This window comes from Pelecanus crispus, chromosome 13 (assembly GCF_030463565.1).
Source record: "Pelecanus crispus isolate bPelCri1 chromosome 13, bPelCri1.pri, whole genome shotgun sequence".
Lineage (NCBI taxonomy): Eukaryota > Metazoa > Chordata > Aves > Pelecaniformes > Pelecanidae > Pelecanus > Pelecanus crispus.
In genome coordinates this window covers 23,344,817-23,368,586 of record NC_134655.1, presented here as the reverse complement: position 1 = coordinate 23,368,586, position 23,770 = coordinate 23,344,817, and the positions used below count along the sequence as shown (strand labels likewise).

At 48.5% G+C, this 23,770-nt stretch overlaps 1 protein-coding gene across 1 annotated transcript; it reads left to right on the top strand.

Annotated features, from left to right (window-relative positions):
* The first annotated feature begins 3,570 nt into the window (after window positions 1–3,570).
* Window positions 3,571–6,031, top strand: GPR174 (G protein-coupled receptor 174). Its single transcript, XM_009489961.2, has one exon. The coding sequence runs from the start codon at window positions 3,838–3,840 to the stop codon at window positions 4,816–4,818; it is 981 nt and encodes a 326-aa protein (XP_009488236.1). The 5' UTR covers window positions 3,571–3,837; the 3' UTR covers window positions 4,819–6,031.
* The last annotated feature ends 17,739 nt before the right edge of the window (window positions 6,032–23,770 follow it).

Below are 23,770 nucleotides of genomic sequence, written 5' to 3'. Positions count from 1 at the left end.
GTTTCTGACTCATTAAGTGCAAACAAGAAGTCTCCATCCAGCGCCCTGACGTGGCTGACTCTGGGGTCTCCTGGGCAAAATAAAGGAGAAACCATTCGGGGGGAGAAGGAAGCCATGGCTGGGGAGAATCTCGCACCTCCCGCCACAGCCAGCCCCCCGCGCCAAGGGGAAGCGAGCGCAGAGCATGTGAAACAAAATTTCCTCTTTCTGGAGCTTTTTTTAGCATCCTGCTGGTTTTTACATAGCACATTTGGCTGAACTTTGCAATGTTACTGCTCGGGATTTCCAAAGCGCGGTTTCTCACATTGCTGTGCTTTTATCCCCGCTCCGAGGGTGGCCGCTCTTGCAGGGGCATTTCTGGGTGCCCTGGGAGAGCACCCTCACTGCTTCCCAGCCTTAGCTGGGCTTTCTGGCACCCCTCGTGCTGCGGGTTTGCAGCCCCAGGGAGAGGCAGAAGGTGCTGCCAGCGCATCCCTGCCCCGGGGCCGGGCTGGAGGGAACGGAGGATGCTGTTGCAGGAAAGTTGCTGTGCAGTGGGGACGGGGAAATGCAGGCGCTGGGGGGGCAGCAGGAAAACTGCTAGTGTGCACGTGTGTGTGCACGTGTGTGTGCACCGGGCTGTGAACAGATGGGCTGGGACTGCACCTTGTCCTTCCCCTTGTGAGTCTCACGGCCCAGCAATGGAGGTAGGGTGGATTTATCCACCTGGGAATGCAGCCAGAGGAAAAGCACCGTGATTCAGCCACCCTGCCTGGGTGATAGGAGTCCCTGGGCAAGAGATGAGAGGAAAGACAAGCTTGTTTAAAATAAAAATTAAAAAAAAAAAAATCACTGGAAGGAAGAGCTGGGTGATGTGGGTTTAGGGCTTTATCTTGCAAAGGCCCCTGTAGATGCTCCCCAGCCAGGCGTAGCCCTGCCCGAGCATCTGCGTCTGCAGGAGCGGGACGCCTGTACGGGCAGCGAGCGATGGCACCGTGAAGTCACCCGCGCTCCTCGCTGCTGGTGCTTCAGAGCAAACTTCAGGCAAGAGGTTGAGACATTCTGGGTGAAAAAAAGTGAACATGAACTCTCGCGAGCCACCCTCGCGCTGCCGGGCAGGCTGCCCACATCCTGCGGGACGGCACTGGTGTCTGGGAAGCCAAGAGGGACAGAGGAGCTCTGCGGGAGGGAGCGGATGCGCCCGGCCACTGGAGCCCTGCTCCCGCTGCCTGAGCACAGCCCAGGGACCTACAGCGCCGTTGTTTTGCTCGGACACCCCAGGACCTGGATGGGAAGCCTGGACACGTCACGCTGAGGCGTTTGCTCCAGTAAAGACATGCACGTCTTCACAGGGCCTCCGCATCGCCATGGAAAACCAAGATGAAGGAGAGCATCCCTCCCATCCTCTGTAAGTCCCAGTCCCCACTAAGCAGCTCGGGATGCTTTCCCAGCACAGCCTGCTCTGCCTGTATCTATACTCAGCATTTTTCTGAGCCCAGCAAGACAGTTTCCGACCACTCGGGGAGGATGTACTGGTTTTGGTCAACACATTTGGCTCGATCCCAGCACAGAGGAGAAGAGAGGAACCCGCCCGAAGCGGGCGCTGCTGTCAGGAAGCCCCAAAGAGGTTAACCAGCTGCTGAGGGCGAGCTCTGAAGCCCCAGGGAACCCCAGGGCATGAGAGGTACTGCCAAAAACCAGCCACATCCACAGCCCCCTCCCAGTTCCTTGTGCCAGTCAAGCGCTAGCAAACGGAAACTGAAGCCCTCAGCCCAAATTACCACCAGTGACAGATAAAACCTAACGAGTAGGTGAGCACCCGTTCGTTTTCCTGCATGATGATATTACTGACATTTCTAGAATTAGTCGTGCAGGTTTGTGCATCGGAAGTTGGGCGGAGAATTAATAAAAGAATTGGAAAGTCTTTGAACAGAAGGCTAATTAACTCTATGGCTTATTAATTCTCGCTTCTGAAGTTTAACGGGATTATTTCACATGCTGTTTTGCTCTACCGGTTATGTTAGATGCTGGCTCCCTGAAGAAAGGAAGACATCTCAGTCTCATTGGACTCGTTACTCAATGGTATGCAAGAGAAACTACACAAATAGACACAGAAAAGCTGCCTCCGCTGAACCGTTTCCTTTTGTAGAAGATTTTCTGTTTCCACCCAAAGCTACTTCAAAGTTTCAGTGCAATCACACTGGCAAGTGTTGAACATCAGCTTTGTTAATAAATGTTCCCATTTTAACACCTATACCTCAAAGCACAGGAAAAAACATCAGGGATTGCAGCAGGATATAATTTTGCCTTTGTAAATGTGCCTTTGGCATCTTGGTTGGTACCTACAAACTTTTCCCACTTAGACCTGTAGGTTAATTCTTCATGCTGAAGCAAAAGGCAAACCTGAGAGAGTTTGGAAAGAAACCTGAATTTCCTCTATATTATCAGATCTGGTTTGGTTTGGTTTTTTTTTTTTTTTTTTTTGCCTGACAGATTCAGATAAGTCCACCTACAGTCACCTTAGTGATGATATCTGGTATTTCCAACAGCCACAGCAGTCACATGCGCAAGACGGGTTAAAGAAAGGCTTAGAAAAAGCAGTTGTGAGAAAGCCACATTCCATATAATGCAGGTAGTTCTGCAGCAAAAAGTGTTTAGTAAGTGGGCCAGTTGTCCCTGCTTGCATGCAAGTATGGTTTATACGCTATTTATGAAAGGTAAATGAAAAGGTTGACCCCGGTTCGGTGCAAGCCACCAACTTGGGACTTCCACTCCGTGCCGCAGCAGTGGAGGCTGCACTGGTGGAAAATGTTCATTTCTCAGGCGCGTGTGTCAGGCTCATATGTAAAAAGGAGCAGATTTCATTCTCTCATCTTCTCGCCTGTCTGCAGCCGTGATGCTGGTGGGAAGTTTCTGAAGGGCTTTCCTGGGAAGAGCAGGGGAGTGTTAAACTCACGAGCGCTGTGCGAGGCGAGAGCGTCCCTCTGCCCGCGGCAGGGCAGCGAGGAGGGATGCAGGCACGGCGCTCGCCGGAGCGACTCTGCGCTGGCCGTGCGCTTGGGCATGGGGAGACCGACGCAACTGGAGGCAAAGGGAGATTCGGATGGAAAAGCTGGAGCTGGGAAAGACGCAGCTGCAGAAACCCGGCAGCAAGTTAAATACGCCCTGCCATCGGGGGTGGCTTCTGCTTGGCAGTACAGCACAGGAGGCTGGTTTGTAGCAGCAATTAAATGCATTTTCTATTTATTCCTCAGTGGTTTTGCGCCTCCCTTCACTGGATGAGGCATGGTACTTCTTAGGCAGGAAAAGAGCTGACCACCACAGATGCCACTAGCAATAGGTTTCTGCTAGAGATGCTCTTGCAAGCTTTCCTGTACCTTTTGCTTTGTGAGACCCTGTGTCTCCCCGCAGCATTATAACTGCACCTTTCTGTCTTTCAGCTGCAGGGCCACGCCAGTTGTCAAGCTCCTGTGTTGAGAAAAGTGGCTGAAATGCCACCCAAAAGGTGACAGAGGTGCAGCTCTGGTGACAAACTGTCGACTGCTTTGGCACACGACGATGCATTTCTCGGTGTGGATCCCCTCCCTGTCAAACCTGCAAGCAACTAGAGTAAGGTCTGGCAACTTCTGACAAAGAGCATGAGCAAAGCACACGAGCTGGACTTTAATGAACTCACTCAACCCACAATGAAGCTCCACCTCAGAGCGGACACGATGATCTGGTAACCGAAGCCTCACACACGGATGCTAGGGCTGAACCTTTTTATTTAAGCGCCAACAACCCGGACAACCCGCCTGCAGGACGCGCGTGAGGAACATGTTATCATGCTGGGGCTGAGCACGGATCTGGAGCACAACCATGACGAACAATTCGACCTGCACTGAAACAGACCTCAAGCCCTACTATGCGATTACGTACACTTTCATCCTGATCCCCGGACTAATAGGAAACACGTTAGCTTTGTGGGTCTTTTACGGGTACATGAAAGAGACTAAAAGGGCTGTAATATTTATGATCAATCTAGCCATCGCTGACTTATCGCAAGTTCTGTCCTTGCCCCTGAGGATCTTCTACTACTTGACCGGGACGTGGGAATTTGGAGGAGGTCTCTGCATTTTTTGCTTCTACCTGAAGTACGTCAATATGTACGCAAGCATCTACTTCTTGGTTTGCATCAGCGTGAGACGATATTTGTTTCTTATGCACCCATTCAAATTCAGTGACTGCAAACGCGTCTGTGATGTGTATATCAGCATCGCTGGGTGGGTCGTGGTCTGCGTCGGCTGTTTGCCTTTCCCACTTCTCAGACTTCACAACAATTTTAGCAACACGTGTTTTGTGGATCTCCCCGTAAAGGACGTTGACCTTTCCAGCTCCATTGCAATGATGACAATAGGTGAATTGGTGGGGTTTGTAACACCCCTACTCATCATCCTATACTGCTCGTGGAAGACTATCTTATCACTAAAAGAAGAAAATTCTGTTTCACATGACCTCGGAGAGAAAAAAAAGGCTTTAAAGATGATCCTCACCTGTGCTCTGGTATTTCTGATTTGCTTTGCACCTTACCATATCAGCTTTCCACTAGATTTCTTTGTCAAAACCAAGAAGATTAAAAACGGGTGTGTCCAGAAGGTCATCTCGGTCTTTCACGTTGTAGCTTTGTGCCTTGCCAGCTTGAACTCCTGTGTGGACCCAGTCATCTACTACTTCACTACAGATGAGTTCAGGAGACGCCTTTCCAGGCAGGATTTGCAGGACAGCATTCAGCTCCACAACCTCAGTTACGTGAGGAAGCACTCCAGAGATGTGCTCAGGGAGGACGCCTCGGACTACTAGCGTTGGCCCTCCCCAAACGGTTGCCAGGACTTCAAACGTTCACTGTATTTTGGGGTTTGGCCCATTTTTTTTTTCCCCCAGGACACTGAGAGCGATGACTCAGAGAAGTTTCTGCTGATTTCAGTGAGGGTTGGAGAAAAACAAACAAAACCTCTTCCAAACCCAAACCTGACTGAAAATACGTTGATTTCATACTTTGGTTGCAAATTTTCTCTGAACATAAGTAACACTGTGTAATTCCCACAGGCCCTACTTCTAAGCCGGGCAGCCAGGAGCAGGCAGCTTTGGCAGCAGGAGGAGGACGCGGACCCGTGGCGAGAGGTGATGCTGTGCCCCATTGTCACCGGTTGGGCCATTACCCAGCCATGTCCTGATCACGCACCTTGGCTTCAGCAAGAGGCAGCAAAGATTTTGCGCTCTTGCTATGCAGGAAGAATTTGATTACTAGTAGGTGACACAGTGTCATGTATTTCTGAAGCAAAAGACAACCCAGCAGTGACTAATTTCTACGGAGAGTGTCAAGAGCCTGCCTTGGGCCATGTTGACTGTGGGGCAAGGAGCATAAGCTGGCCCCAAAGGACTTGCCATTTAAATAATCAACCAAGCCTCCATTTTGGGGTGTAGCAAATGACACAGCCCCAAATCACAAAGTCATTGAAGCGTCCAGACACTATTTTTCTGCCATCAGTTCCCATTTGCGGCTTGCAAGCCATACAGTTTGAAGCCATCTGACTGCATTGGATAAGCTTTAACCACGGGGCTGTGCTTCAAGGGGGTTTATTCAGGCTAGACGTCCATCCAGCCTTTCGGGCTCTCTTCAACCATGGGGCAAATTATTTCCCTTTCACTGATAACTAACCCTGCGCCGTCACATCTACTCTTCATTAACAGCAGCTCGATCAAAACACAGTCAGAGGAACCAAACCTTCCTGAAGTTTACTGTAATGGGAACTCGCTATAAGCAGAGTCAAAGGTGCCATCCAACAGATGACAAGAGATTTTTTTAAGAAAGGCTCAAACGTGGATGTATTTTTAATAATAATTTCTTTGAAATCAAACAACAGAAGCTTTGGGCTTGACTGGTATTTCATCTGCACCTTGTTGTAAAATGTATTTTTCTGTGAACATTTGAAACGTTACCTTTTGAAATGTAAACATACTGTGACAGTATTAGGTTTTATTTAATGCAAATGTTGTTTTATAGATTTAATTTATGGAAAAAATATATATTTTGTAGAAAAATAATGTGAATCTCACAGAGTGTTGGAACACAGAAAGACTTTTTTTTTCTTTTTAAAAAACCCTTCTGTATAATAAAACAAAACTCCACCACCTCATCCCTACAGGAGCCTGAGCCAGTGTGTCTGCGTCTGAGTGTGCCGGCTGAGTAAGCGCTGCTAATTCACGGAAACCACGAAACACATTGTAATTCGTTCACAGCAATGAAAAAAATTTTTTTTTTTTTAATTTCCTGTTCTATATGATAAAAAAATCCTTTTTAAAAAGAATTTTCAAATGTAATTCTCGGCCCACTCTCCCCTCTGTAACTGCCTGCATCACCAAAACACGCTTCCCTGGACCACCGCGGGCAGCCCTCGGATTGCCCACGCCTCTCGAGCACCTGCACAACGCTTTAGGTGCCTTTTCAAAATTATTTTCGCCTCCTTCTTGCACCGGGGAGAAAAGCAAAAGGCTGGCTCGCAAAAGGACCAAAACACACCGCCGCAAGCTGCAGCAGCTCATCGGCCCCCACGAGAGCTTTACTGAGACAAGGCCAATTGCTGTAGCTGGCGGCCAGCACGGGCACAAGCCCATCGCCACCCTTTCTGGCCGCTGTCCCCGGCCACGTGGGACAGGAGCAGGATGGCCACGTACAACCCCCCCGAGCTATTTTTAGCTCCCGAGGGGAAAAGATGTTACACAAAGCGGTGTCAGAAGTTCAGAAATTGTTCAATGAGAAAAACCTCAATAAGCTTAAGTTTTTCCCACCTAGAAAATACTGTGGGTGCAACGCGAGCCGTTTCCCCTGCTGCCGTAGCAGTGCGGTTTATTCATATTAGTATTAACGGTCTCTTTTTACAGGAAGTCGGGTGTAATAGTCGCGGTAGCTCACACGGGCCAAATTCAGGAGAGACCTGCCTGCCTCCCCTGCCACGGCACCGCTGCTCCAGCTGGGATTCGCTGGGGCCGCGCTCTCCGTCGCAGAGGTCTCACAGACCCTTGGCTGATGTTGCCGTGAACATCTGGAGAATCCAGATATTACTCAGATTAAGAGGAGGTGTATTTTCATGCCCTGTGCTCGGGATCCACGATACCAGCCCACGCTTGAGCCCCGGAGCAGTCGCACACCAGCAGAGAGATGCTCTGCTGCGTTTCTGCCCCCCAAGAAAGCCTCAAGTGGGGTGGCACATGGCACACAGGAGGTTTAGAGAAGACAAGTAATGCCCAGCCACTGCAGCAGCAGGGAGCAATTGCTGTTTGATCACTTTTCGGCCCAGCTTTGAGCTCTGTGCTAGGCAAGATCCAATTCTTCACCTGGGCTTTGCTCAGCTCTGGCTGCAGTTCTCCGTTAGCCTGTTCAAAGCCAGCAGAAGCTGACATTCCCACATAAATCTTTTCTCCAGAAAGCCTTTTGAGTAATAAATCTGGTCTGCAGCACTGGACTGGGAATCTGAATGAGAATACTGAGAGAAAAAAAAAAAAAAAACCACAAACAAAAAAAACCCCAAACCAAAAAAACCCCCAAAACCCCCCAAACCATCCCCTTTATTCTGCAGGAAGTATTTCCTCCGGTTGCTCAAGCACCTCTGCCCCGAGAGGGCTGTTATTGCCAAGAAGCCAAGCACCGAAGCCTTTGCCAAGGATCTCGCCAGGCAGACTTTGTGCTGAAGCGACAAGTGGCTTTTTGACCCAGGCAGTTAGTTTTAATTTGTGCTAGGCCAAAAGAAAAGGTATATTCTCTTTTTTTTCGCAGCAGTTACGTTTCAGGAGAGTTATTCTGTATCTGGCAGGGAAAGAAGCCTCTTTCAAGGACTCTGCCTGAAGCTGGAAGGCAGGGGCACACCGAGGGCAGGCTGCATCCCTCCCGATCCCAAAAAAAGCCATTTGTGGCAATAGTGCAGACCCAGGGTAGGTCTCAGGGGATGCTTGGGGACCTTAAGCTGTTCAGATACAGCATCAAGGCAAGGGTTTTTTGGGAAGTATTATTTATACCCAACACGAGGCGAATGATGACACAGTTCTGGGTGGAAGCAGAGCTCTCGGCGTGTTTCCGAAGGCCGCGCGGCGCAGCCCCCCGTTTCCATCGACTCCCACACAGCCGCACGCCTCCGAACCCACACGGCACGAAGCGCAGGCGCTGCCTGCAACAGCTGCAGACAATTTCATCACACCTCGGGCGCCGCTCCTCACAGCTTCCTTTGTGTCATTGTCATCGTAGATGAGACATGACAGGGTTGGGTTGTGTTGGTTTTTTTTCTTTCTTGTTGCATGTTGAGACTTAAAACTGTTCTTGCAAGCGAAAGCTGCTACGGAAGTGGGAAAGCACGCGCCTGCCCCTCTTCCCGTTCTCCTTTTTACACCTTCGCAAGGTGGTTGCGTTGAGCCAGAGCAGGGACCACCGCAGCGGCTCCCTTGCCGCTGGTGTTGGGCTTGGGGAGAGCGTTGCAACACTGGGCTGTAGGCAGCAATCCTGCCCGGGCACAGCTGTCCTCAGCCGCTGCTTGCGGGGCTTCCTGCAGCTGCACTGAAAGCAATCAATCTCCAGAGCTACGGAAAGCTCTTTTCCAACCTGCTTACCGACATACATCTGAACCCGCCGACCCCGGGGGCAACGAATTCCCTATTTTAGTTATACGTACATTGCTTAGAAACGTATCGCTGTTGCTTTGAGCCGGCCACCTGACAGCATCTTTCGGTGTCCCTTCCTCTTGCACCACAAGAGACCAGTTCCCTTTTCACCTCCTCTGCAGGGCTCGTGCCTCAGCGGGGGCGAGCCCTCACCCACGCTCAGGACCCCCAGCCACCTCCCGGTGGGAGCAGGGCCACGTGCTGACGGCCACAGCGCAGGTCCCCCACGGCCACAGCCCGTCACATTTCCAATGTCCTCTTCATCTCCTCTGCCACCACCAGCCATTGCCCACGAGCTATCCAGTAACTCAAAATATCTCCCTTCTTTGTGAAAACAGCTGATTTAAAGCTCCTCTTACCTAAGAAGAGTTTTTCTTTCCCCTTATGCAACTTCTCTTTTACCAGCACTAGATTTTATTTGCTATTTTGTCATCTCGTTGCTCAATGTCCTTAGACTCGTAGAATGCTTTGGGTGGGAAGGGACCCTTAGAGCCCACCCAGCCCAGCCCCTGCAGTGCCAGGGACAGCTTTAACCAGCCCAGGGTGCTCACAGCCCCGTCCAGCCTGGCCTGGGATGTTCCCAGGGATGGGGCCTCCACCGCCTCTCTGGGCAACCTCTGCCAGTGCTTCACCACCCTCAGTGTAAAACATTTCTTCCTTATGTCCAGTCTAAATCTATTCTTCTTTAGTTTAAACCCATTCCTCCTTGTCCTGTCCCAACAGACCTGGCTAAAAGCTTGCCCCCCCCTTCCTGCAGCCCCTCTCAGCGCTGCCAGGCCGCACTCAGGCCTCCCCGCAGCCCCCTCCTCTCCAGGCTGAGCACCCCCAGCCCCCCCAGCCTGGCCCCGCAGCAGAGGGGCTCCGGCCCTCGGGGCATTTCTGTGGCCTCCCCTGGCCCCGCTCCAGCAGCTCCGTGTCCTTGTGCCGAGGGCCCAGAGCTGGGCGCAGGGCTGCAGGGGGGTCTGCCCAGAGCGGGGCAGGGGGCAGAATCCCCTCCCTCGCCCCGCTGCCCACGCTGCTGGGGATGCAGCCCGGGATGGGGTTGGCTTTCTGGGCTGCCAGCGCACATTGCCCGCTCACGTCCAGCTTTTCATCCCCAGCACCCCCAAGCCCTTCTCCGCAGGGCTGCTCTCCATCCCTGCATCCCCCAGCCTGTGTTAATACCGAAGAAGACTCCCCATTTCTCTGTAGCCGGTGTTAAGTTTTCCTGCTCTAGCTAAGGCTGCACCAGCAGCACATTTTTACACTAATTCACTGTTTACTTCCCTTTTCACTTTGCTGTTAGAGGCTAAAAATTAGTATCGCCCCCAGCGTCACAAAAACAGCTCATTGGCCATAAAGGCACGCAGAGCATCAAACACAGCGCTGCTGGACATCACCCCTCAAACCTCAGTAAATTAAAAAAAAAAAAAAAAAAAACACCCACACAGCGAGTGACCCAGATACAAGTCAATCCCATCCAGTACAAAAACAAAACAACAAAAAAAAGATAAAATCTTGTCAGAGATGGTTTGGTAAATACCCTGACAAAAAGAGAGCAGATAAGCTGGAGCTGTCTGGACAGCGCCTGGCTCACGCTGCCAGTTAAGCCAGGGCAGAGGAGCTCCAGCATTTGGGCTGGTAAGCTGAGCTCTGTGTAAATATGAGCTACATGATATACATTAGTGGTCAAAAGATCTGATTTTGAAAAAGATCCAGCTGCTTAAAGCCATCAAGAATAAAATAATAGTAATCACTGAATCATAGAATGCTTTGGGTTGGAAGGGACCTTTAGAGGTCATCTAGCCCAACCCCCCTGCAGTGAGCAGGGACAGCTTTAATAAAACACCAGAACACATCTGCAACAGCTGCTTTGTTACCACCACTCACCACTGTAATGAGTTTGTGGGGACCAGCAACCTCCATCGGATTCACCTGTTTCACTCACCCTTCTCTCTACCACAGCGATTTGCACTTCAGAATTTAACTGCATGGGTAACACTGCTGACATAAATAGAGGAAGACTCTATGAATTGCTCAAAATTCGAAGAAAAATAAGCCACAAAGGAAAGTATTTGGGAAACTCAGGGTGAAAACATGACACTCCAGCTGAAACAAAGTCAGAGGTACAGGGGTCTTTGTTTTGCTTATCATCAGTTCTTTTTAATGTTTTCTGCTCTACTACAAATTACCCCAAAAAACTTTTCATACTTTTTATATCATTCTGTATTTCCTGAGACTGAACTCCATGCAAAAACTCCTGCTGATGCCAGCAGACTCATTAGTTTCCATTACTGAAAACACTGGCCTTCCCAGGAGGAAACAGGGACAGACACGACCGTATTTTTGGATTAGGTCAGCCGATGTGAGGTGACTTTGGTTCAATCTCCTGAAGGTTCAACCCTTGGCCAAGGGCCTGCTCCACCAGAGCCAGGGCAACCACAGGAGAGAAGCGATAGAAATGTCCCCCTCTCATCATGCTTCTAGTAGCTACAAGGGGAATGACCGCATATCTTGTTGGTCCGGCGGGCTCCTGAGCCTTGCACTGCATTTTGGAATAATCTCTCTAACAGAGACTGCTTTTGGACACCAATATATCTTCTTTCAGGATGGTCATCATCCTCTTCCTCAGAGAGCAACCTTCAGCCAACAGGAAAGGGTGCCCGATCCAGAGTCAAGCGTACCCAGCTGATACACTAAGGGCTAGATTTAATGTCGGGCTGGGGTTTCTAAGAGTTTGGCATCGCCTGAATCTCTCTGGGAGGAGTGTACCCTGGTTCTAAAACACGGGGAAGGGATAAAGCTGTCATTGCCCCTCTCTGTAAGTACTGTCCTTGGCTAAGAAGGAAGAAAAATGGTTAAAATTCCTCCTTAATTTAAGAGGAGATTCGAACGCCCGTTTCTTCCTTGCTAGGAAGATGCCCTTGGCTAGTCCGTATGATATGAGGACAGCCTCTGCTCCTCCATCAAAGCAGTGGGAGAAAAAAGAAAAGACCGCAGCCCAGTAGGCTGGTCCTGGGTACAGGGAGCAGACACGAACATAACTTCTGGTGGTTAGCGCTGTCTCCTCAAAGGGGAAGACCTGGGTGCTGGTTCCTGCTTCCAGCTCTATTTCTGTATATTACGTCAAACCAACACGGGATATACTCCGCAAATATCACCAGCTGCTGGTGGGGTTTAGGTGGGGTTTTTTTGGTGGCAGTTAGCGCTCCATTTTAAGGTATCTCCACCCTGTCTGCGTGTGGGTGATGATTGAGCAATGGCTACCCCTAGGACAGACAGTCTGGCAACGTGCCCCAATGTCCCCGGAGCCCATTTCAGCAGGAGTTAGACCTCAAAAAAAAGTCCTCATCCCAGTCAGAGCCAGCGCTCAGTTCTGGGCATACACAGAGGTGCCAACATGAAGTTAAAAGGAGAGGAAAAATGAAGCCTCTCGGAGGTTAGGTACCTCCATGGTCAGCAAGTGGCTGAGCTACAATGATCAAGATTATAATTTTTGATGCCAGTCTGCTTAAGTTTCCTTCCACCCCCACTTTTTTCCCCCCTAAACCTAGAATTCAAAGGGAAAAAAAAAAAAAACCAGACCAACCAACAAAGGCAGGATGAACAGAAACGATATAACCGATTGCCATAACGTATTGTGAGAACAAACCTCTTAACTCATCTGCCTACCCATTTTCCCAGTGGGCTCAGCAGTGATGTAAGAAGGGAATATCTTGGCGGGGCTCCAGCTGAGTGAAGGTCATGGCTTTTACCAACCGGAACGTGCAGCCGCCAGCGGTCGGCTCCAAACACCGCATGGCCAGCTTCGCCTCCCTGCTTGGCCTCCCAGGAGTCCCAAGAGAAAAATTCTATTTTAAAGCTTTTAATCCACCCAAACTTTTGTCTTGGCTGACTCGTTTCTCTAATCTGCTGTCAGCCTGTTTATCAGTCCTGTGATTCAGCGCCATTATCTTGCACAAAGTCCGCTATTACACGACATCGTCAACATTTAAAGAAATGGTAACTCCTTGTGGTCAGACAGAGGTCTGCACAGCTAGAGAGAAAGTTCCCAGGAGACCTATGTAAAACAGAAGCTAAAACTCATATGGCTTTGAGTTTCTAGCTTAATGAGAGGTTTCTCGTTGAAGTGAATTAACGCTAACCATCAAAGCCCCACATCCCAGCCTGTTCCTGTTGGTTAACAGTCTATAAAACCCAGAGCAGCACCCTCACAAGCCCAAAGACAAGAGCAGCACCGCTGCCCAGGCCGGCGCGGTGCCATTCCTGCGAGTTCACCCAAAGCTTCTCCCTCTGGGTTCGTTTGCCCCTCACTGACCCATCCCCAGGGCCTCCCATGGGACATCAAACTCTGGTGGCATCTAGCTCAAAAGCTCTTTGGCTGCTTTGTGGTTCAGTGGAATCTTCTACAGCAGCCACCAGTTTGGGTCAGGGCCACGTTCTCTCGACAGGGCAGCAAAGGAGGTATTGACCCTCCAGCCCCTCGTTATTATACTCAAAGAAAGCCACGGGCTACAACAGGCTCCAGGGGACACGTGGCTGCAGGACAGAGCTGTCATAAATTTTGCTACAAATTCCAGGAAGTCTCCTACAACCAAGCAAGTTGAGCAGTTCCCTTTTACCGGTAAGAGGGATGTAGCACAGCCCTGCTCAGGGATTAGATTGCCCCTCCATGCCTCGGCCCCGGGTGCTCTCCCCACCGGGGCCGGGGCACCACGCTGCACTTCTGCCCCTCGCACAGGAGGGATGCAAGCACCGGAGCTGCCATGGATGGGGACGCAGGATGGTTTGGTGTGGGGCAAATAATCCCACTACTCACTGGGATACAAGACAGCCCCAAACAACCGCCTCACCTCCCATAGGTGCACAACACTTTGCAGTCATGTAACGTGGGCAATGCCGCAAGGCACTTATTTTTAAGGTCTTCTCCCATTACCCAAGAGCTCTTTGGTTGGCGATTGGTACAAAACCCACAAGTTCGGCATACGGGAAGATTGTTTCTGGAAATCGAAACCACTTTGGAGATGCACTGCTCCCCAGGTAGCGCTGCCAGCACCCACCACGGCAGCACGACACCAAAGCCAACTTGACACCAGACTGGTTGGATGTTTAGAAGTTGAAAACAAATAAAAAACCTGACTGTAAGCTATGGAAATAAGTGGGCTGAATATGGCACACGAACCCTGAAGTAAACACAGAAGAAATCCCAGATTCAAGCCCCACTGGCGACTTTGTTACTGAGGGGTTTTTGCCCTCAGACAGCTGTTGTGCTAAAGCACATCCATGCACTTCTGAAGCTTACTCGGAATTGTATTTAGCAACTGGAAAAGTATTCCTACACTGGCTCAAGGCCAGGTCTAAGACCAACGCTGGGCCAAAACACGCACAGGCTTCCTCAGCGCAGTGCCGAGCCCTCGGGGCCTTGGCAGTTACCATTTGCAAGGGCTTCATGAGGGCGAGTTTGCCTCCATTTGCATCAAAAAACCTAAGTAGCCCTTGGCAGAAATACCAGATAGGGGACCACAACCCTCTCTGCTCAAAGGCAAAAGGATGAATGCAAAAGCTGCGCTGCAAGGCTGAGATTTTACAGCTTTGAAGAACGCATCCCTGTTCTTCAGCGTGATAGCCACAACCAGCGTGACCTCTTCTGTGTGGAACAGTGTGAGAAAGCAACGGGGCAAACCAGGTCCCCTCCAACCATCTCCCCTATGAGGGGGGGATGCTTTTCTGTAGGAGGTGGGGGCTCAGCCCCAGAACACAGGTCCCAACTCACCTAAACATCGGTGTTCAGTTGTAGGTCCCAGCTCTGCACCAAGGACCCATCTTTTCTTCGTAGCACTGGAGTTTTTTGCCTAGTTGTTTTTGTTTGTTTGGTTGGTTTAAAAAAAAAATGTAAATGACAACACAGAAGAGAACAAAAAAAACCAAATGATGCTGAGGAAACAAAAAAAAAAAAAAGAGTTTTGCAGAGGGAAACCATTAGCTCCATTAAAAACCAATAGATATTGTAAGTCTGCAAATAGATATTGCAGGTATCCAGTATATCTGCAAATAGGATATTTATAGAAGAAATATGAAAGTTGTTGAGATCTGGAGCTCACTTCTTTCTCTTATGCTCAAGGCACTCAAACTTTGTTTTCCCTCCAGTTAGTACGAGTCATTTCCCTACTGAAAAATCAAGGGTCTTCATCTACAGTGAAAAGAGGGCCTCAGAAATACACCAGCAGTCAGCAAAGTTCTAGGTGCAAGCTCTCCTCAACCCATGTACACTTCTACTTCCTACCAACCTCCACCCAAGCAAACCTTTACTATAGACAACGCTTTCAGGCAGTCAGTAACAGAAGGAGACTGTGTCTCTGGGGTGTCGTTCCTGCCTCTCAGCCTTCCAGATATCCACCTGATTCAGTGGTACTTTGTGAATTGTCACAAGCAGTTGACGCCGAAGGTTTGACAAGAGCAGAAAACTCAGCCATCAAGGAAAGAGCATACACTGCAGCACAGATGCACAAGATAAGCAGAAATGCTTTCATTTCTATTCAGAAATATTTCAACGTTACAGCTCAGCTCACAACCAGGCATGGGCTATGGTTTACTTTGTGTGAAACTCTGATCCCACCTTCTCCCCCCCTTCCTTTTTTTTTTTTTTTTTTTTTAAAATGTGAGTTGAGGAGGCAAAGCCGTAACTGCTTCCAACTTCACACTGGGCAATAAGGCACACTGGTAAGGGTAGGGTAGCCCAAATGGTGGTTTCTACATCTCTCTCATTTTTCTAAGCATTAAGGATTCACTAGTTAAAGAGGCTCAAAATGTGAGACGACAAAGCAGCTAGAACCGCCGAGTGCAGAGAAACCAAAATACCGAATTACTTGTCAAGTGAGAGTGCACTGTTACGACTGATATCACCACCCTGCAAAACCAAGAACCCCTATGCACCCCCACCCCACCAAGGGATTTTTGATCATCAAGTTGAAACTGTAGGTTTCTCTCTCCATGGATCTATTCCTGATGAATCCCACATGCAGGGGCTTTCACTCCAGAATAAAGGCACCTGGTTCCGCTCCAACAAGGGAATAGGTTTGTGGGAAAGAAGTTCCTTGTTCCAGAATCAGGTGTCCACTTAACCCGGGCTTAACCCAGAACAGCCTCAAATGTCAACAAGGCCTAAAATGGAACAGCTCATGAGAACATGAACGCTTCTGTAAGACACACAACGTCTACATCCACAGTCAGAACAACTTTTAAGACAGTAAATTCACTTTCACATTTGTTAATGTGGAACTCTGAGGTACAACAGTACAAAAAGAGAGGAAATATGTTTAAGTAAACAAAATAGTTGAACTATAAGAAATAATTTCCTTTGGAGGTGGAGTGCTAGGTGGAGAGTCTTTAATTATTCTCAAGACAGGAAATACACCCATTTATATTGCCTAGGTAATATCACAAATATACACACATAAGGAAGAAATAATTTAATGAAATAATGTGACTGTAATTATACATATTATAATTATTTTGGTTGCAGTCTTGAAGCTTCAAGGAGCGCTAGCATTTGGGCTCTGTGCCATAGCCGGCAGCCAAGCCATCCCCCACATGGCTCAAAATTAGGACAGTCAAAGCAACTTTAATCCTTCCAAGCCTGACCTCAAGCCTTCCCAGGGTGGCAATTCAGCCACACGGCTAGCTACTGTGCCACCAAGGGGGCTTCATGGACTGCACTGTGTTTATCTGGCCCTGCAAATGTTCTCTTCTGTTCTAGGATTTTTTTGTTTTTTTAGTCTGGGGCATGTTAGGAGAATGTGAGATGAAATGCAACAGATCGGAGAAGCAGTAGGGTGGAAGAGGCTGTCTTTAGTTAAATGTCATAATGTTTTCTTTCTTTCTAGCCTTCCTGAGTACTTCAGAGAAGACCAAGAGACAAAAGCATCAGCCTAAAAAAAAAAAATCTGAAGCCGGCAGTTGCTCAATCATTAAACAAGGGGACTGTCCAATTCAGCCCACCCTGCTGCAAGCAGAGGTGCAGCAGCTGGGGAAGAAAGAATCCCAGACACAGGAGGATGATTTAGAAAGAGTAAACCAGAATTTTTCTCAGGGAAATTCAGAGCCGATTTCAGTGCTCTGATATTTCTGCTGTCACTCACCATAAACTCTGCTGAGCGCGTCTGAATTTTTGGTAGCTTTCCCTGTGATGTCAGGAACTAATGAAGTCTGCAGAAGTAAGTCTAGTCTTGTTGAAGTCCTAGCAGGCTCTTCGTCCTCCGGGTATCTGCATATACGCTGTCACTTTTGCTGTGGGTGCGAAGTGGGAGTTTTTCACTACCATACTAAGTAGAGCTGTGCTGCAAGAGTCCATAGTGTAGAGCTGAGCTTATTGTGAAAAATGTCTCATTTTTAGACAACCAGTTTAGCAACTCTGAGGTGCTAAAGCTCTGTTTCTTACCAGGCTGAGGCCTCGGCATGTCTTTCAAAGGTCTCCACGCTGTCCCCATTTTTTCTTCCCTGGATCCTCATCTCAAGGTATTAATGTATGCAAATAGCAGTTTAATTCCTACGAATTTTTCCAAAGTCAGGCTGGAGGGAGCTGCAGTTCCAGTGTCGATTAGCACCTACTCTAACGGAAGTGTCTCTCACACACACCCCACCACCAGCCGCCCATATCTTACCAGTCACACTCAGACAGAAAGCTATCAGGCTTCTGCAAAGGTCAACAGCATCTCCTCCAAGTAACAAATCCGAGTTTGGTCTTAATTGTGAGTTTTTGATTAGAATACTTACAATTTGAAAAAACGTCACATGTAATGCTACAAAAGGAATCATCCAAAGCACTGGATTGTCAGCTTAACATTCATAAAGGTATTTAAAACTTACATGCAAATATATTGTGTCAAAAAAATAACGTGCAGGCTAGCATGAAGATAACTTGTCGATAAGCAAGTGCACAGACATTGCTGATTGTCCTGTGCATGCTGCTTGCTTTTTCAGTAAATACACCTGTAAATGCAAGCTACTATGGTAAATAAGTTTGCATTTGCACCTTGGTAACGTTACCCTTCAGTTACCACACCCATGTTTGAAGCACAGTCTTACTCAGATATTTAATAGGGTTTTACGTAGGTTACAGTTGTATTACAAAAGTGTTCTTTACTATAGATAAAAAACTAAGCAAAGACACTAAACACCACCTAGACGAAGGTTTCATCAAACCATTTTTAGGTTTAATTTTGGCAAAATACTTGAAAACCTGTATGTCAGAATAAATACACCAAGTATTTATCATTTACGCACACTTTACACCCAAGCGCTTGCTGCCTGTGCCATCTACTGGTGCAAAGGACTCCTCTGACTTGCACCCTCTCTCCTGCTTCCTCCAGACCAGCAGAACACAGGAGCTGCTCAAACCGAGAAACAGCATTAGCAGATCCCAGGAATACCGGCTGCTTTCATAGAAGCAACCTTCAAACTGCAGTCCTTTGATTTGAATGCCCATCCCCAGCATAAAACAATTAGGGACAGATAATAAGCCTAGCACACCGCACGTGTGACCGAAACGTCAGCTACTTTCTCAACGCAAGAGCACCAAGCAGGTAAGAACAATCTGTTCCTTTGAGTATGCTGGCTTATTGCCTAGAACATCTAATAAGCTCTTAAGGAACTGACTTAATTTCTTTTAAAATCTCTACCAAAGGCAAGAGAAACCGTTTCCTATCTGGAAGCATATCTAGCGTTCCTGTTACACGTCTTCAGGCAGCCAGCAGGTTCAAGGCTTGTATAGTGAGAGCCATCCCCGCACCGCCACTCAAAGCTGGAAGGAAGAATTTCTATTTTTTATTTTCAATAAAGACAAACCTCAACGCTGCAAGCAGATGCTTCTTGCTCTCTGCAACCAACACACTTCCAAACCCTTCCACTCAAGGCTACCAAAAAAAATGAGACAGCCAACCCACCCTCGTTATCCTCTCAGACAATCTGGAGGAGCAGGAGGAAGAAGTCACCACAACAGCAACTTGTCCAAGCACAGAGCAAGCCTGTAGCAGAAACTTGTCAGCACGGCTGCTTCCCCCAGTAACGCATACCTGCGTCAGCACAGCGAACCTGGCTCCCAGTGACAGTCGTTAGAGCTCTCCACGGCATTTTATTTCAGTCAAGTTCAGTACATAAGGAAATAATCATCCACCCTTACTATTTTAGGGCCAAGCAGACCAAAGCTCTAGTCTTGGGGCACGTCCTCTGCATCACGTCGCCATACCCCTCGGGAGAAGAGCCCCGTTGGTTTCCAGGACAAGGCAGCAGAATTCCCTGCTGCCCAGGAGCCGAGCTCTGCTCCTTTCCTCTGCACAGTTTCATAAGCGCTGACTGAGAGCAGCTACTCCTACAGTCCCTTCCCACACCCTAGCTCTTAGTGCAGAAAGCCTGCTTTCCTGGTTTACTTCCAGCTGTATAATCCAAGCTGGTTTCCAGGAAAGCCAGAAGGGTTCAGTACTGTCGTGGTTTAGCTCCTGTCAGCAACCAAGCATCACAGAGCGGCTCGCTCACCCTCCCACCTGGTGGGATGGGGGAGAGAATCGGAAGGGCAAAACTAAGACGACTCATGGCTTGAGATAATAATTGTTTAAAAATTGAACTAGTAATAATAATAAAAAGTGTAATGAAAAGGAGAACAACAAGAGAGAGAAACAAAACCCGGGGGGGGTGGGGAGAAAGAAAACAAACCACACACAAGTGATGCAACCGCTCACCACCCGCCGACCGATGCCCAGCCCGTCCCCGAGCAGCAATCGCTGCTCCCCGGCCAACCCCCCCAGTTTCTATATTGGGCATGCCGCCAGATGGTATGGAATAGCCCTTGGGGCAGTTGGGATCAACTCTTCTGGCTGTGCCCCCTCCCAGTTTCTCGTGCCCCTGGCAGAGCATAGGAAGCTGAAAAGTCCTTGACTGGTGTCAGCACTGCCTAGCAACAACTAAACCATCAGCGTGTTATCAACATTCTTCTCCTACTAAATCCAAAACACAGCTCCATGTCAGCTACTAGGAAGAAAATGAACTCTATCCCAGCTGAAACCAGGACAGTATCCACCCCTTATTCTATACCATCTACATCATGCCCAGGTCCTACCTTTTCCAATACATTCCCATTAATCGCCACCACGTTCCCTGTCTTGATATATCCACACAGACATCACCCCTTCGTCTGTGGGCCATACCTCTAAAATGTCCATTGAGCTTGTTTAGTCCATGTCTTTAGGTTCCACCTGTCACCACAGTCTTTCAGGGCAGGAGAGACAGTGTGCGGTGTTGGACTGTCGCATGCTGAAGCCAGTTCTGGTTCCAACACTGCTGCACTTTGCTCAGTTTCATCCAAGTTCATTCTTCATTAATCTGGACGATTCTTACTGTAATACCGTTGATGTGGCATATAGCAACCACAAAAGAGATGACATACAGTACTATATAGCAATTAACATCATACAGTTCAGTTCATTGGTTATTTTCACCCCAAACCAAATCCCCTTGAGGTACCCATCGGACTTCCCCATCCTTCCGCATCACCCACCAAGTGCACCCGGTCCTTGTGCAAAAGCAATCCCACGGATGGGTTTGCCTTTGCCCAAGGCAGGAGTAACCCAGACTGTCTTCCCCAGCATATTTTTCAGAGGCACTACAGGGACTTTATTCCCCTCTATAGTATATAAAAGTTTTGATTGGGCAGGGCCAGCTCGATTGGCAGATCCCCTGGTGTTGACTAACCAGGTGGCCTTTGCTAAATGTGTATCCCAATGTGTGAATGTCCCAGCACCCACTGCTCTCAGGACAGTCTTTAACAGTCCATTGAGGGGTGACCTTATCACTCTCTACAACTACCTGACAGGAGGTTGTAGTGAGGTGGGTGTTGGTCTCTTCTCCCAAGTAGTTAGCGACAGGACGAGAGGAAATGGGCTCAAGCTGTGCCAGGGGAGGTTTAGATTGGACATTAGGAAAATTTTCTTCATGGAAAGGGTAGTCAAGCATTGGAACAGGCTGCCCAGAGAGGCGGTGGAGTCCCCATCCCTGGAAGTGTTCAAAAAACAGGCAGAGGTGGCACTTGGGGACATGGTTTAGTCTAGTCTACCCTTGACTGGTTTAGTGTGGACTTGGTAATGTTAGGTTAATGGTTGGACTGGATGCTCTTAAGGGTCTTTTCCAAACTAAACGATTCGATAATTCTATGATTCTAGGCCATGGTAGTCCACTGCAGAGTCTCCACTCCCTATTAGACTTCTGCTTCCAAGATTTCTTCTTGTGTACAGGGGCGAATGATACCAGCATGGGTCGGTTCCCTGGAGCAGCCGCAGCGCCTGTGGCTTTGTCGTCAGATCCGGAGACCTTCTCTTCCCCCTGAGGGCTCTGACTAGTGTTGAACAGGGCCCGGTAGGCATGGGCCAGGCCCCAGCATGTTGCAGTGACTTGTGTCTCTCTGGAGTTGCCAGGGTGACAACATACTTCTTCCCAAATATTCTACTAATTTTTTGGGATTCTGCACTTGTTCAGGGGTGAAGTTCCAAAACACTGAAGGTGCCCAGCATCCTAATCATTTGCCCATGCTACCCCACACACCCTGCCGCTCGTAATTATCCAGCCTTGGGGTAGATCTCTGGATCATATTCTAAAGTTGCTTATTAACCTTAGACAAAACCAAAACAATATTCCCAAGAAATATCAATAGATGTACCTTCATTACCCAAGGATGTTCAAAATACTGAAAAGCTACTGTAACGAAGGAGGAGACATCATAAAAGAAGGGAGTGAAGGTGCCATTCTGTATTTCCTCCATAAAAAACCCTCTCAGAAGCAGCAGTATAATTGCTAATTGTCTCCACAAGGTGGTACCTGAAGTACATTAATGGTTTTGGTACAAAACCCAAATACCAGATGAAACTCAAGGTCAGTGTTTTCACAGAATCACAGAATTGTTTAGGTTGGAAAAGACCTTTAAGATCATCCAGTCCAACCATCAACCTACACTACCAAGTCCACTTGTTTTAATAACAAGTCTCCCAGGCAAAACATCACTAATCACCACAGAGCACAGCAAACTGCAAAAACAAACACCAATCTTTAACACCCACAGCAAAACACGGACCATTGGTGCAGATCAGATAAACTAAGATCAAGAACAGATGAGCAAATATTGTGACCTGCAACTATTAACAGATATAAATCCATTAATAAGCTCTGGTTAATCTGTTATTATCTTAAATCTTTCATAGCCCCATGTTGGGCACCAAAAAGGACTGTCGTGGTTTAGCCCCTCTCGGCAACCAGGCACCACCCAGCCGCTTGCTCACCTTCCCCACTGTGGGATGGGGGAGAGGATCGGAAGGGCAAAAGTAAGAAAACTCCTGGGTTGAGATAAGAACAGTTTAATAATTGAAATATGATGATGATAATGATGAAAAAGAGAACAAGAGAGAAACAAAACTGGGGGGGGGGGGGAGGACAACACCAAAACAAAACTACCAGCAAGTGATGCAACTACTCACCACCCACCAACCGATACCCAGCCCATCTCCAAACAGCGATCGCTGCTCCCCGGCCAACCCCCCCAGTTTCTATACTGCCCATGACACCAGATGGTATGGAATAGCCCTTGGGGCAGTTGGGATCAACTGTTCTGGCTGTGCCCCCTCCCAGCTTCTTGTGCCCCTGGCAGAGCATGGGAAGCTGAAAAGTCCTTGACTGGCATAAGCAGTGCTGAGCAACAACTAAACCATCAGTGTGTTACCAGCATTATTCTCATCCTAAATCCAAAACACAGCACTATGCCAGCTACTAGGAAGAAAATTACCTCTATCCCAGCTGAAACCAGGACAAGCGAAAGCCATCCACTGCACCGCCACTCAAAGCTGGAAGGAAGAATTTCTGTTTTTTTTATTTCCAATAAAGTCAAACCTCAACGCTGCAAGCAGATGCTTCTTGCTCTCTGCAACCAACACATTTCCAAACCCTTCCACTCAAGGCTACCAAAAAAAATGAGACAGCCAACCCACCCTCATTATCCTCTCAGACAATCTGGAGGAGCAGGAGGAAGAAGTCACCACAACAGCAACTTGTCCAAGCACAGAGCAAGCCTGTAGCAGAAACTTGTCAGCACGGCTGCTTCCCCCAGTAACGCATACCTGCGTCAGCACAGCGTACCTGGCTCCCAGTGACAGTCGTTAGAGCTCTCCACGGCATTTTATTTCAGTCAAGTTCAGTACATAAGGAAATAATCATCCACCCTTACTATTTTAGGGCCAAGCAGACCAAAGCTCTAGTCTTGGGGCACGTCCTCTGCATCACGTCGCCATACCCCTCGGGAGAAGAGCCCCGTTGGTTTCCAGGACAAGGCAGCAGAATTCCCTGCTGCCCAGGAGCCGAGCTCTGCTCCTTTCCTCTGCACAGTTTCATAAGCGCTGACTGAGAGCAGCTACTCCTACAGTCCCTTCCCACACCCTAGCTCTTAGTGCAGAAAGCCTGCTTTCCTGGTTTACTTCCAGCTGTATAATCCAAGCTGGTTTCCAGGAAAGCCAGAAGGGTTGAATACACACTTCAGCTCTTCCAGCAACCAGGCGTAGAAATTTCACCACATCACTCCCATAGCTCTGAGCTTAAAGCAGAGCAAAGCTCATGGGTAAATGCCGAAAGGCGTTACAGTAAGCTGTCAATTAACCCTCTGCTGTCTTGGTCTATTATGATATGCTAAAAAGACTTAACATAACACCATAATCCACTAAGGCAAGCAAACCTTTAATCACCAGCCTCACCAACACCAATATGCAAATGGATGAATTACAGACTGCATCCTTCCTTTGCTGTACCACAACTGACAGCTACTGCCTGCATGCTGGGAATTCCGCCCAACGGATTCACTTTACAGCATTAAACACTGCTGAGAATGGCCTGCTGGGGCATCAAGTTTGAAGTGAGATGTTTTTTCTTCCCTCTGCCCCGCCAAGTTCACTTTGCTCCACAAAACATTTCCACAGCAGCAGGAAGAGGAAATTAGTCTTCACAAGCTGAAAAAGAGGTGAGGGTAAGAGGGGTGAGAGGGAAGGGCACCGTGTGCTGCCGCAGGCCCATAACCATCGCTTCCCCCACGTGGGCCGTATAC